The 15,530-nt window shown below is 41.4% G+C and overlaps 1 protein-coding gene across 1 annotated transcript in view; it reads right to left on the reverse strand.

Moving 5' to 3' along the window:
* The window catches only part of LOC309565583 (receptor-type tyrosine-protein phosphatase beta-like), a 285,362-nt gene that overhangs the window by 166,087 nt on the left and 103,745 nt on the right, over window positions 1–15,530 (reverse strand). The window contains exons 8-10 of the mRNA XM_082270537.1: window positions 11,928–12,182; window positions 5,457–5,732; window positions 5,095–5,370 (exon numbers count right to left, since the gene is read on the reverse strand). Coding sequence (XP_082126663.1) covers window positions 5,095–5,370; window positions 5,457–5,732; window positions 11,928–12,182 — 807 coding nt within the window. The remainder of the gene's footprint in view (window positions 1–5,094; window positions 5,371–5,456; window positions 5,733–11,927; window positions 12,183–15,530) is intronic.

Consider the following 15,530-nt stretch of genomic DNA (forward strand, 5'->3'; position numbering starts at 1 on the left):
ATTGCGCGGTCGTGCGACGCCGTACCCAAACAAAATTTACGTCCTTTTTTTCCCACAAACAGAGCTTTCTTTTGGTTGTATTTGATCACCTCTGCGATTTTTATTTTTTGCGATATTAATAAAAAAATGCGACAATTTTGAAAAAATAACAATATTTTTCTACTTTGACAGTTAAAAAATATCCAATATATTCAATTTTTGTCATATATTTAGGCCAAAATGTATTTAGCTACATTTCTTTGACAAAAAAATTCTCAATGAGCGTATTTTTAACCGCTTTAAGACCGGAAGATTTTACCCCATTCCTGACCAGGCCATATTTTGCGATTCGGAACTGCGTTACTTTAACAGACAATTGTGCGGGCGTGCGACGCTGTACCCTAAACGAAATTTACGTCCTTTTTTTTCCCCCCAAAAAACAGAGGTTTCTTTTGGTGGTATTTAAACACCTGTGCAATTTTTTTACATTTTTGCGCTATAAACGTAAAAAGAGCGACAATACTGAAAAAAAAAAAAAACAATATTTTTCACATTCTGCTATATACCATTCCCCCCCCAAAAAATTTAAAAATCAACATTTTTTAACATTTTAGGCCAATTTGTATTCTGCTACATATTTTTGGTAAAAAAAAATTGCAATAAGCGTATTTTGATTGGTTTGCGCAAAAGTTATCGCAGCTACTAACTACGGGAAATTTATGTAATTTTTATTGTTTTTTTTTTTAACTAGTAATGGCGGCGAACTGCGTTTTTTTATGCAGGACTGCGACATTGTGGCGGACAGATCGGACCCTTGACTGACATTTTTGACACTTTTGGGGGTACCAGTGACATTACTACAGTAATCAGTGCTATAAATATGCACTGTTACTGTAAAAATGACACTGGCAGGGAAGGGGTTAACTTTTATTGGTGATCAAGGGGTTAATGTATTCCTGGTGCTTACTAACGTGTGTGGGGGGGAGGGGACTATGTGACACAGGCACAGATCGCAGGTTCAGCTATGCTGAATCCTGCAATCTGACCCTGCCTGTCACTTAGGAGATCCGCCCGCTTTGTTTACACAAGCGGGCGGATCTCCCCACTCGATCCCCGACGATCGGGGAAGAGCAGCGGTGATCACCGCCTCTCTTCCCCTGGCCCGACTCCCGCTGTGACTGAAAACAGTGGGAGCGGGAGCGAGCCTCCGGCGGCACGCGCGCGCCGCGGAGAGAGGAGAATGTTTGGTAACGTAGGTCTACGTCGCCAGACAATAACGAGCCACTGTGCCGCAGTAGCAGCACAGTGAGCAGTGCTAAAGTGGTTAAAAAAAAAAATCATAAAAAAAGAAAAAAAAATGAATAAAAAAGAAAAAATGAAATAATCTAAGAAAAAAAAAATATTCTTATTTTTTTAAAAAAATGTTTAAGTTATATGACCGCCACACCACTGGTGATAGTATGTAATAAAAACTAAAAAAATTGTGAAATTGTGAAATTGTTTCATTTCTTAACCGGTTTACGACAGGCAGCCGCTCCCAGAAAAATCGGCGTACAAGTACGGTGCTCGCTCTCGGAAGTCCAGGGGGCGAGTGTGCGCCAGCAGCGGCGCGCTCCCGCCCCCGCTCGTCAGCGGGGAAGCCGACACCCGCGATCGTTCCCCGTTGAGAGAGAAGAACGGTCGACTGTTGTAAACACAGCCGGCCGTCCTTCTCTCTGGGATGATCATAGAGCCCATGTGATCCTGCTATCTAGGATCACAGGTCTCTATGGTCATTTCAGAAGCCCAACCCCCATACAGTTAGATTTAACCCCTTGATCACCCACAGGGTTAACCCCTTCCCTGCCAATGGCATTATTACAGTAACAGTGCATATTTTTAGCACTGATTACTGTAGTAATGTCACTGGTATCCCCAAAAGTGTCACAAGAGTCAGTTAGGGGTCCGATCTGTCCGCCGCAATGTCGCAGTCCCACAAAAAATCGCAGATTGCCGCCATTACTAGTAAAAAAAAAAAAAAACAATAAAAATGACATAAATCTTTCCCGTAGTTAGTAGACGAGATAAATTTTGCGCAAACCAATCAAAATACGCTTATTGCTATTTTTTTAACCAGAAATATGTAGCAGAAAACAAATTGGCCTAAAATGTTAAAAAATTTAGATTTTTTTTTTTGGGAATGTCATATGTGAATGTGAAATGTGAAAATTATCGTTTTGTTTTTTTTTTTCAAAATATAGGCTCTTCTTTTGCTTATAGCGCAAAAAATAAAAATTGCGCAGGTGATCAAATACCACCAAAAGAAAACTCTATTTTTGGGGGAAAAAAGGACGTACATTTAGTTTCGGCACAGCATCGCACGGCCGCGCAATTGTCCATTAAAATAACGCAGTGCCGAATCGCAAAACAGGGCCTGGTCAGAAAGGGGGTAAAATCTTCCTGGGCTGAAGTGGTTAATTTCACAAACATTGTGACATCAACATAGGGACAAGCTGCTGTTTCTTTTACATTCAGATGAAGAGACATCAGTTGTGACACAGCTATCAGCTTTCTGGCCCGCTCCTTTACAACCAGCTACCATGCCATAAAATTACTGGTGATTTACCGCATTACTTTTATTTTTTTTATTTTTTAGGGGGGGAATGTTATATAGCAGAAAGTGAAAAATATTGTAATTTTTTTTCAGAATTGTCACTCTTTTTGTGTGAAAAAATAAACATCAATTTTTTTTTAGGTACAGCGTCGCAGGACCGCGCAATTGTCCGTTAAAATAACACAGTGCCAAATCGCAAAAAATGGTCTGGTCATGATGGCACTTTTCCACTGCAAGTACCGGCTCGTACCGGCTCGGCTTTACTCGGCCCTGCTTGGCCCGGTTTGCTTTCCACTGCTGGTACCGCATGGTATAGCGTCGGAACGGATCGGTACGGTACGGTATAGGTTTGCTTTTCCACCAAAGTAGTACTAAAGTTAAGTGGGTGGGATAACAACGGGGTGGGTGGGATTCTCTGACCAATCAGTGGCTAGTAGTGACTGCATGCAAAGGATTGTGGGATATGGTACCAGTTTGGTACCTGTTGGAACCACAATCGAGTAGGTACCGTTTTTTCAGAGCCGTACCGTTCGGTTCCATGCAGTGGAAAAGCAAACCTATACCGTACCGTACCGAACCGTTCTGACCCTATACCATGCGGTACCAGCAGTGGAAAAGCACAAAAGCGTGCCGAACCAGTACGGTTCCATGCAGTGGAAAAGCGGGGCAAATCCTTCCGGTCCAGAACTGGCTAACAAATGGTCCTACAAACACATTTTTTATAAAACCTCCAAATGTTTACTTTAAACCACATTTAACCACTTCCTGCCCAGCCCAGGACATTCATGGCTCTGGGTGGAGGTCATATGATGTCCTCCTGGAACGTGCCTCGCTGTGGTGCAATCTGTTCCTGGCTGTGTACATTGGTGTGTGTAAAAAATTCCTGATCACTTCCCTAAAGTAGTACAGCGTTACTATTGGAAAATTGTATTTCGCTGGTCATAATGTGTTAAAAATAAATAAATAAATTATAATAAAAAAATAGAAAAATAATACAAATTGAAAAATATATAAATAAATATTATTTTTTTTAATTTTTTTTTTACATACTGTCACCAGTCAGTGTCCCTGATCAACGCCACAACAGTTATATAATGACAGTGTACTGCACTGGTGACACTATGAACAAAAAAATTAAATGTTACATTTCCTAACTTTCCAAAAATTGTGACATCAACTTTTGGACAAGCTGCTTTGAGGGGGGAGGGGGCAGAGCCAATTTTCAGGGCATGTGGCCTGGTATGGTTCAGGAGAGGGGGTGCTAGCTCATCCCCTCCTTTCCTGACCTGCTAGGCTGCATGCTCAGGAAAAGGGTCTGGTATGGATTTTGACACAGACCCCATGCAATTTTTAAAAACAATTTTGGTGTGGGGGTTCCCCTATACCAGACCCAAAGTACCTGGTATGGATTGGAGGGGGAGGACCCCTATGCTGTTTTTTACATTCAGCTGATTAGTCATCTGTTGTGACGAGGCGGTCGGCTTCCGGGCCCGCTCCCTAACAACCAGCTATCGTGCGATAAAATTACTGGTATTTTACCACATGAGCTATTTACCCGCAAATTCTTAGTGAATTGAACATTTTTAAAATTGTTTCCGCATGCGTTATTTTAACGCATGTTTTTCAGTCAATATTTAACTCTTAGTGGATTGACACCTTTATCTTTACACCTTGAACGTCTGCCTCTATTTTAAAACTGCTTCAGGGCCCATTAAAAATTGGAGCGTGATTACATTAGGAATGATTTGGTGGAAATGGCTTCACATGGGGATGCATCATGCATGGTTTTGTGGGTGTAGCCACAAAAAGGGGGTGTGCTCAGTAGGGTGTACTTGGCTTTCATTTTGAAAATCTGGTAACCGTAAATTACCGGTGCTGTCCCTCCTCAAGCCTGAGACTGAACAGTGAGAGGAGAAGCAGCGTTGCTCTGTCACTCTTGCTAAGCACAGTGCTAGAAGACTGTTACTGTTCCCCTTCACCATCACAGAAGTGAGCTCTTCCTCTGATTCAAACCCATTCACATCTGTTTTCTTCCCCTAATGTAGCAGCTCTGAGCTCAGCATTTGAGAGCTTGCTCCTGTGATGGTGAGGGTGAACAGTAACAGCTAGGCTTCCTTCTAGAAATGCCCCTAGCATCGTCCTAGGAGTTTTCTAGTCAGGCTACATGAGTTACGTATATGGCCTATACCTAGAGCAAGGGCTTTATTCAACTTTAGTCAGAGCTGCAAAGTTTGTTTTATCTAGAGACGTCTCTTATTTGCATGGGCAGCTTTTGGTAAAACTAACCCTTTAAGTGTGCTGTACATATACAAACAATAGAGATGACTAAAGTCAATTTTTTTCACAACCTAAATGGCCCTCTGCAATAAATGCAGGTTTCGAGGACTATTGGACAATAGCTTTATGAAAATCTTAAATTTCAGCACACATTTTGCCTGTTTGAACATGATATATAACATATTACCCTTTAAAAAATCTTCATGGTGTTTCTGCGATTTATTAAACAAGCATTCTTTACTCACCTGTGCAGGTAGTTTGGTTCACAGGGGGAGATTCAGTGGCATTATCAGCAGCTCTTACATATACAGAGAATGTGTATGTTTCTCCTGCTGTCAGATTGCTTACTGTAGCTGATTCATTATTCACCATTATATTACTTATCAGTGTAGATGATGATGTGACAATTGTCTGCACTCTGTAGCGGTATGTGTTCTGATACTCAAGCGGTCTGCTCCAATTTATTATCACAGTATCTGACGTCACATTAGTGAATTTCAGGTTTAATACAGGCCATGGATCTATAAAGTAAAGATAATAATAATAACATTAATTGTAATAAGATATAGACATAAAAATTACAGGATTTCTTGTTTTTGCTACCTACTTGTATACACAGATCCAGTCAGAGGCGTGCTCTGATACCCCCGAACTCCGACTGTCATCACAGAAATGGTGTAATTAGTTCCGGAAGTCAGGTTCTGAAGGGTGGCATTGCTTGTGTAGCTTGTTTGGGACCAAATGATGGGAGAAGAAGAAGAATTCCCATAAGTTATATTGTAAGACATTACCAGATTGGTCATATTTACTGGCTGTACCCAAGACAATGCGATGTTGTTTGCTGAGATTGTATTGAAAGTGATGTTTCCTGGTGGAGTAGGATCTGGGAAACAGAATAGGTGAATGAGGAAAAAAAGTGAATTTTAAAAAAAAGAAAGCATCTAATAAATGTGCCAAACTAATGCTGTATTTCTTTCACACACTGCACATGGGAAATGAAATGTTTTTATCTTTTATATTCCTTCCCAATGCAATTGTTGTAGCCAACTCCAATGTCCATGGAGCACAGATCATAACCATCATAATGATTCATCTTTACAGACTTGGGTTCTTGTGCTCACTTACAATACTGCTGTCATATTATATGCATCAGCACTATAGCCAGAGTACACAGTAAAGCTTTCTATGACTGCAGCCACACAAAAAAGCAGTACTACTGCAGTAGTGGCGCCACCAAGGTGCATCTATAAAGAAGCCAAAGGCATTTAAATCATGCATTATGGTTCTATGATAACTGAATGGGGCAACATTCTGGCAGTTACTCTACACTGAATGCCCAATGAGAATATATTTTTTGTGTAGGATGTTAAATAAAGAGTAATAGATATAGACAGATGTTTTATACATCATACACTCTGACATATGTGTTTACCCATGTGGAAGCTTCTTTCATGCCTCCTGCAGAGGATTAAGTCAAAAAGCATACCCACAATTATGGTAGCTCTTGTGTAGTCAGGACCTGTTACTGGATAAAACTTACTCTATTCACAGATGCTCAGTGGCTCCTCCTTGTTAAGGCAGACGTTCTATCCCAGATCCTGCTTCTTGCCTTAAAGGCATGGATATTCGGGGCCATGTTCCATGAGAACGTATGTTGGAAGCTGCTAACTCTACCATACTCTGGACGTGCAAAACTTCTTCTTTGACCTAAAAGGCCTTCTTTAGATCAATGTTTCTCAACTCCAGTCCTGAAGTACCCCCAACAGGTCATGTTTTCAGGGTTTCCCTCAGATTAAACGGCTGTGGTAATTACTAAGGCAGTGAAACTGATAAAATCACCTGTGCAAAATAATGGAAAGCCTGAAAACATGACCTGTTGTGGGTACTTGAGGACTGGAGTTAAGAAACATTGCTTTAGATCAGTGTTTCTCAACTCCGGTCCTCAGGGCACACTAACAGGCCAGGTTTGCAAGAATACTGAAATACATCACAGGTGATATAATTTGTTTCTCAGTTATTTCAGTGTTCTAGTCTGCATCTCCCCAAGGTAATACTTAAAATCTGGCCTGTTAGTGTGCCCTGAGGACCGGAGTTGAGAAACATTGCTTTAGATGGTGTGAGGCTGATGACCATAATTTAAGGGCCTATACAGCCTCTGCAATACTTAGTTTCCTTCACTCTGGCATGTTCCAGCACCTGGTGTTGAGCACCATCAAGAGTCAGAACTTGGCTTTTGCAATTTTTTTTTTTTTTTATGACCCTTGAATTAATTGCAGTTTGCTATAACATTACTGCAGACAAGGCCAACTGCATGTTGGAAAACCATGACTCGATGTGAAGACATTTTTTTATTTCAAATATATAAAATTCCTGAAACTTCTATCATTAGAAGCTGGAAATAGGGACTCGGGTCTTAGAGAATTTGTAGAAGAGGCATCCAAATAGAGAAAATAGCTATAGATTGTCCAAGAATAGATGTGTAGGAAAGAAAATGTAGTATACACTGTGATAAATACACCTCAGATTACTTTTGGTGTTATACTAGATACAAACCCTATTTCTTGATATGTGCAGCAATCGAAAATGAACCCCCTTTGAGTTTCCCTTTTTCAGTTACAGTTTGTCTGAAGAAGACCATGGCAAAAAAATCAGGTAATAACAATAAGCTATATTGATGGTAAAAGTGGTTTACAACACCAGCAAAATGTTTCATGGTATGCATGAACTTCTTCCGGCAGGGTATATCACATTCACAACTCTGGTGTGAGCTGGGTAGTTTTTGAGTGGACCAATTCATGTTTAGAATTATGATACACCCTGCCTAAGGTAATGACCATGGTGTCCTTTTATGAAACTGAGATGAGCAGTGATCCTGCTGATCGCAGCTCATTTCCGATCTTTATTGGTTTATGAAACAGAGGTGATGGGGGGAGAACATGTTCTTCGCTGATCATCTCTACACACTGAGAATCTGTCATTGACTGACACAGAAACGGCCAGGTTATGAAGCTGCGATCTTCGCACTTCACTGGTGATCTGGATCAGAATTCACACTCCCGGATTCACCAGCCTGGAGGTGGTGAATCGGGGAGAGAAGACAGAATCAGGGGGAGAACTGAGGGGGAAGGAGGAAGATTATCGACTTCCTTCTTCCTCGTTCAGACCCCCCAACACAGTATAAACGACAACAAAACAAGGGCGCACCTGCCTAGTGCATTATCTCTTAGAAAGGTTTATTAAAATAATAGATTAAAAATACTCACAAACGAGTTTCTTGATAAAAAGCACATCAAATAGAATAAAATCCTCAGCAACAAGATAGGGATTGAATCGTCCCCTGAAGCTGTGCAGGGTTACGCGTTTCGAGGCAGCGCCTCTTCCTCAGAGCCTGAAGAGCATGTCTAAACTCATGCTTTATATATTTATATATAAACACAGTAATCATGTCCCCCTGCCATATTTATGTATATATATATATATATATATATATATATATATATATATATATATATACACATACATGTATATATATATATTTCATGTGTGTATGTATATATATAAAATGTATGTGTGTGTGTATGCAGTATATATGTAAATTTATGTAGGGGGACTAATTATTTTATTAACATCAGTGGGGATCGAGCCCACAAGTATTCAGCAGTGATAATCTATCACTGCTTTTTAAACGGTTTCTCGTACTGTAATCTCGCTTTGTCTCACGAGATTACAGGGCGGCCCATTCACTTCTATACAGATCTCGGCTGTTCTCTGCGGAAAAAATTCTCCTCTGTTCACCCCGTGAGAACTGAAGTTCACCGCTTCATAAAAAGGGTGCCAGAGGTGATAATTTTCCCCGGAGAACTGCCGAGAAGTGAACGGTGAAAAAAATTCACAGTTTCATAAATGGACACCCATATGCTCATCACAAAGAATGTTGTCCTTGTTCTAAACTATACCTTCAATAAAGCCTGTTGTTAATGATATCTGATTTGACGTTGTACCCAATCTATAACCACTCATTCCATGTGGGTGTCTCTGATACTTAGTCCTGGAGACCTATGCACCTATTTCCAGCTTCTCACCAGCACCAGATCACTTTGAGGACATCAAGGTCTCTGAATTCCTATAGCATCAACTGTGATCAATTTGGCCATCTCTGCAACATATTCTTACAGATCCAAACCCTAATTTCAGGCAGCTTCTCACAATTACCAGACCTCTTTGGGGACATTAAGATCCAAGACCTTCCCTAGCATTGAATGAAACCTGAGAAAAGATCAAGTGGAGTGGAGACAAGGATATTCTCTAAAAGCTCCAATTTAGGTTGCAGGTACCCTGAGGTTTTTCTGTACATATTTATTTTATATAGGGTGTTAGTTACTCTGTGTAGGAACTGCTGGATACAATCTTTACGGGCTCCCCTGGTTACCAGCACACATTTACTTGAACAAGTCTCTGGATCTCTCCTTGTTCCCAATGGCTCCTCACATGAATGAACAGACTAAGGGTGTTGTTTGTTTTGTTGTATATTGATAATTTGGGACAGGAGAAGGGAATAGTGGGATACTCCAATTGAACTATTCACATGGTTTGAGGACTTCTATCTTCAGAGTTCTGCTTGAAAATATGAAACAGGTAATATGTTAATCCACACTGCCACTGGTCTGGATGGGGTTAAGTCTCTTGTTCTCTTTGCTCTCTAACAAGATGACTTGATGGACGCTAAGCTATCTTTACCCTCTCACTAGCATCCTCTTCCCGCTGACACCCGTCCACTGAGTATCCTAGAAGCAGGGGTGGCCCCCTTCAGGTCAGGGACCTTGACACGAGTTTCTGTACTAACTGTGCTGCAGAGACAGATCCTCCAGTGTCTCCTCTCTCAGTCAGCTTCCCTGGACCTCTGGGTTCAGCTCTACACTGCTACTCTTCCGGCCCTCAGGACGACCCCCTGAGGCCGCATGGCACCTCTACAGAGGAGGAGGCAGCCGTCTCCTCCGGGACTCCGCTTCCCAACGCGAAAGACCTCAAGCATATGTGCTCCCGGCTTTTATACAGTATCCCAACATGCACCGAGACAATTTTCCCTCTGCCAATCGTCAGGACTTTATCAAAAGCCCATGCACCCATTTGTCAGGTTTCCTCCCACTGTCCAACATGTCTCCCTATTGGATCAGAGTGAAACATTCTCTAGACAGAATGAGTTGCACAATGAGCAGACCTCACTAACCGATCCTGCTCTCTGGTAGGCAGAAAACAATATAGGATTCCCTGCAGCTCTTCTGGTAAGCAGACAGAGCTCAAACTATACTTTCTCACTAGCACCTACCTAGGAGGGTGCTACATCTGTAGTCACAAAGATTTAGGGTTATAGGAAAGACATCACAAAGTGGTGACCGCAGTCTCTCTCTAGTAAGATGGGCACAGAATAAAGGTCATGGAAACACTTGTGATTACCCGTTTAACCACTTAAGCCCCAGCCCTATTTCGGACACTTTTTGTTTACAAGTTAAAACCAGTATTTTTTCCTAGAAAACTACTTAGAACCCCCAAACATTATGTATATTTTTTTAGCAAAGACTCTGGAGAATAAAATGTCGGTCATTGCAAAATTTTTTGTCACGCGGTATTTGCGCAGCGGTCTTTAAAACGCCATTTTTTTGGAAAAAAATTGAAAAATCACATTTCACTGCATTTAAAAAATACTAAACAGTAAAGTTAGCCCATTTTTTTTATATATTGTGAAAGATGATGTCACGCCGAGTAAATAGATACCCAACATGTTACGGTTTAAAATTGCGCCCCCCCGTGGGATGGCGACAAACTACGGTCAATAGAGATCTCAATCTGCGACGCTTTAAATTTATTTAACGGTTACCAGTTTAGAGGTAGAGTGTAGCTCTTTTTTTTTAATTATTGCGCACGCTCTGGCGATCGCGGCGATACCTCACATGTGTGGTTTGAACAGCGATTTCATTCGCGGCTCGACTTGCGTATCCGGTGACGGCGAAATTTTTTTTTTTTTTTTCCTATTTATTTTTTATTTTTTTTAAACTTTATTACAGGTTTTTAAAAAAAAAAAAAATCTGATCACTTTTATTGCTGTCACAAGCAATGTAAACATCCCTTGTGACACCAATATGTAGTGACAGGTACACTTTATGGAGGGATCGAGGGTCTAAAAGACCCTAGACCCCTCCACTACACTTCCCTGTATGCAAAACGCCGAAAACGGCATTTTTGCATACAGCCGTTTTTTAAATTTTCCGCCTTTTGCAGCACAGTAACCCGGAAGTGACGTCATGGACGCCGCCTCCGGGTTACGTCATCGGAGCCCCGATCGATGCCGTTTCCGGCATTCATCGGGACTTCATCCAGCCGGCGGACATGCCGGCTGGGTGCTCGGGGCTCCCGGTGGGACGGGAGCCCCGGGCCAAGCCACGGAAGGCGGCGGGAGGGGGGGGACGTCCCCTCCTGCCCACCGGGTAACGATCGAGCCGCTCCCGAGCCGCATCGGTCGTTACCGATGGAAAGCCGACCGTCGGCTTCAAACCACGGTACCGGGATGATGCCTCTAGCTAGAGGCATCATCCCGGTATAAACCCGCAAAGTGTACCGACGTATCGGTACGTTACTATGCGGTAAGTGGTTAAATCATAAATCGCTTGATTCACACTGCTGCAACGGCAAGGTCATACAACTTTGCCTGAGATTTTGCCCTGCAACTTTATTCTCACTTGATTCAACTTGGATGCTATTTAGGAGCCTGTAAAAGAGCTAAAATTGTACACAAGTTGAACCAAAGGAACCTTTTCTAAAGTCGGAGCCACTTGTGTAGTATCGGTTAAGACGGCTCTCATATGTAAACTTTGAATTTCACATGTCATGCGACTTGGGGTCTCACAAGGCGGATCCTATATCGCAGCAATGTGAACTGAGCCTAAATATCACTGTTATTTGATCACACCTGGAAACAGTCATGACAAATACTCACCTGTTGCCTTACAGCACCCTTATAATCACATCCCCCGTACTCTGATCATACACAGAAAACACAGATCACCCGTGGATCAATACTCACATGTGGCCTCTGTCACTGTAGTGATTGGACTGTTGCAGCTCGCACTGATTGTCTGTACAGTGACGGTATAATTCCTTCCTGGTAGTAAGTCAGTGAAAGTCACTTGTGTAGATGTATTCTGCAATGTCCTATTTACATCTCCTGTTATGGTGACATTATAAATGGTGACGTTTCCTATTGGTGCCGCCCAGTTCACCACCAGAGAATTCACCGACCGGTAATTGTTCACTGTGACACCCACAGCTTGTCCGGGAACTGGAAATACAATATTCATAATGTTATGTGCTTTATAAGACTCATTCTATTCATATTTTCTGGTGACTGATACATTTTTTAAAGTATTTATAGATATAGTAGAAAAAACAAGAAAAAAGTCAGGACATTCACATTTAAGAAATGGTCCTACAAAAACATTTAACACTCAACATTTAACTTTAAACCACATTTAACCACTTTCTGCCCAGCCCAGGACATTCATAGTTCTGGGTGTAGGTCGTATGATGTCCTCCTGGAAAGTGCCTCGCTACGGTGCGATCTGTCATCCACTGTGTACATTGGATACAGCCAATGACTGATCAGTGTACCAGCCTGTTGCCAGTGCCATGTGATCGCTGTAACCAATCACAGAAGATCACATGATGATTGTAAACAACAGATGGCTTCCTTTCATGCCCTACATTGTGTACATTTGTGTTGCTAGCTGTGGTTTGTCACAGTAATCACATGGTACAGACAGGGCCAATCACAGCCCATCTGTACCATATGATTAGCTGTGGCCAATCACAGCTAATCACAACAAAAGACACTGAATTAATCATTTTAGTAAAAATGGTTGCTTATACCAGTGAAATTAATTGGTATAAGCAATTATAATGTGCAAAAAAAATCCTGATTACTTCCTTTAACCACTTAAGCCCCGGAAGATTTTACCCCCTTCCTGACCAGGGGGTATTTTGCGATTCGGCACTGCGTGATTTTAACGGACAATTGCGCGGTCGTGCGACGCTGTACCTAAACGAATTTGACGTCCTTTTTTTCCCACAAACAGAGCTGTCTTTTGGTGGTATTTTATCACCTGTGCGATTTTTTGATCATTCGCTATAACCAAAAAAAGAGCGACAATTTTGCAAAAATAACAATATTTTTCAAATTTTTTTATATGAAATTCCCCAAAAAAATGTAAAAATCTAAATTTTTTAGCATTTTCGGCCAATTTGTTTTATGCTAAATATGTTTGGTAAATAAAAAAACGCAAAAAGCGTATTTTGATTGGTTTGCGTAAAAGTTATCGCGTTTACTAACAAAGGGAAAGATTTTTGTCATTTTTGTGGGGTTTTTTTTAACGCGTAATGGCGGTGATCTGCGTTTTTTTTTTTGCGGGACTGCGACATTGGGGCGGACAGATCGGACCCTTGACTGACATTTTTGACACTTTTGGGGTTACCAGTGACATTTCTACAGTAATCAGTGCTATACATATGCACTGTTACTGTAAAATGACACTGGTAGTGAAGGGGTTAACTTTTTTTGAGAGGGAGGGGTGGTGTGTGTCCCTAGGGGCGTGATTCTAACTGTGATTGGCTGTGGCTTGAGCTGTAGGAACAGTGATCAATGGTCCTACATAGTAGAACCGTATGATCACTGTTTCTACACAGGGGAGGATGACAGGCGGCTTGTTTACATTAGCCGCCTTCCTTTCTCCCTCTCCACCGACGATCGTCGAGTGACCGGCAGACATCGGGTCCGCCGGTCACACGCGGGGGGGGGGGGGGGTCGGTGACCGCGCGGGAGCGCGCCTCCGGCGGCGCGCGCTCGCTCCCCAGGGCCTCACAGGCTAGTGACGTACCCATACGTCACTTTGCCTGTGAGGGGCTGACCGCCGCAGTATATGTACTTGCGGCGGTCAGCAAGTGGTTAAGTAGTACAGTGTTACTATGGAAAACGGTATTGCTCTAGTCACAATGTGTTTTTAAAAAAAAAATCATAAAAAAGAAAAATAATTACTAAAAAAGAAAAAAAAGAAATAAATTCATAAAAAATTATTATTAACATAATACTGACATACTGTCACCAGTCAGTATCCCTGATCACCACCACACCAGTTATATGACCGCCACACCACTGGTGACAGTATGCAAAAAAAAAAGAAAATTGTGAAAAAAAAATATATTTTTTTTTATTTCTTAATTTCCCAAAAATTGTGACATCAACATAGGGACAAGCTGCTGTTTCTTTTACATTCAGATGAAGAGTCATCAGTTGCGACACAGCAGTCGGCTTCCTGGCCCGCTCCTTAACAACCAGCTACAATGCAATACAATTACTGGTGTTTTACTGCATGAGCTATTTACCGCCAAATTCCTAGTGAATTGAACATTTGTAAAATTGTTTCCGCATGCGTTATTTTAATTAATTTTTTCAGTCAATATTTAACTCTTACTGAACTGAACCCTTTGTCTTTACACCTTGAATGTCTGCCTCTTATTTCAAACAACATGCCATATAGGATTGGACTTTAGAGGTGCTGAAAACCCCCTTCTCAGAATGAATGTCAATGCATAAATAAAGGTCAAAAAGTATTTATTACAAAAATGGTAAAAAACACACAATGGACATACAAGGGATCTAGCCCTTTCAAAGCACAAGTAATTGTTTCTACACATATTGATGAAACCCTGACCAACACCCTTGAAGGTAGAGTTTCCTTCCCGCATGTAATATCATATTTATATACTGTAGCCAATAGTGATCGATACAACACTTCAGATAGCAAATCCCCCTTTATATGTCAGTACCCCAAAGGATCCAGGTAAAAACTGCAAACAAGGAAGAACAGATGCTGAGGAGTTGCCACACTGACATGAAAGACATGCCTCCATGCGGCAGCGGATCGCCGATCTTTTTGTAGAGACACATCACCAATTTTGGGCTTTTTGACTATACAAATCTATGCTTCCTGGCGTCTGCTCCCCGACCACTGGGGTTGATGTCCGTGCCCTGGAGGTAGGACCAGTTTCGGCCCACGTGTCTGTTTCTGTGCACTTTTCAGCATCTCTGACCAGAGTTGGATTAAGGATGTATGCACCCTCCTGACATCGCCAAATATTTTGTTCTTGTATCAATTTTGTTCCAAACCATATATATCTCCTGAACCCTTTAAAGAAGTCAATATAGGCGAAATGCGTCAGTACGGGATGAGTTATCATTCCCTGCTGTAACCTATTTTGAATTTGGATTCAGTTCACCATGACTATTTGCTATATATATATATGATATTACATGCGGGAAGGAAACTCTACTTTCAGGGGTGTTGGTTATGGTTTCATCAATATAGGAACAATGTAGGTACAATTACTTGTGCCTTTAAGGGACTAGACCTCTAGTAAGTCCATTGTATCTTTTTTTGCCATTTGTGTAACAAATACATTTTTACCTTTAGTTATGTATTGACTTTCATTCTGAGAAGGGGTTTTCAGCACCTCTAAAGTCCTATCCTATATGGCATGTTGTTTTCAATTTACTAAGGGATGTGGTACTGTTGTTTTCAGCCATACTCAGATCTCTTTATAAACTCCTATTTCCAACATCTATAATAAAACTGTT

This window comes from Pelophylax lessonae, assembly GCF_965119305.1.
Source record: "Pelophylax lessonae genome assembly, chromosome: 10".
NCBI classification, from domain to species: Eukaryota; Metazoa; Chordata; class Amphibia; order Anura; family Ranidae; genus Pelophylax; species Pelophylax lessonae.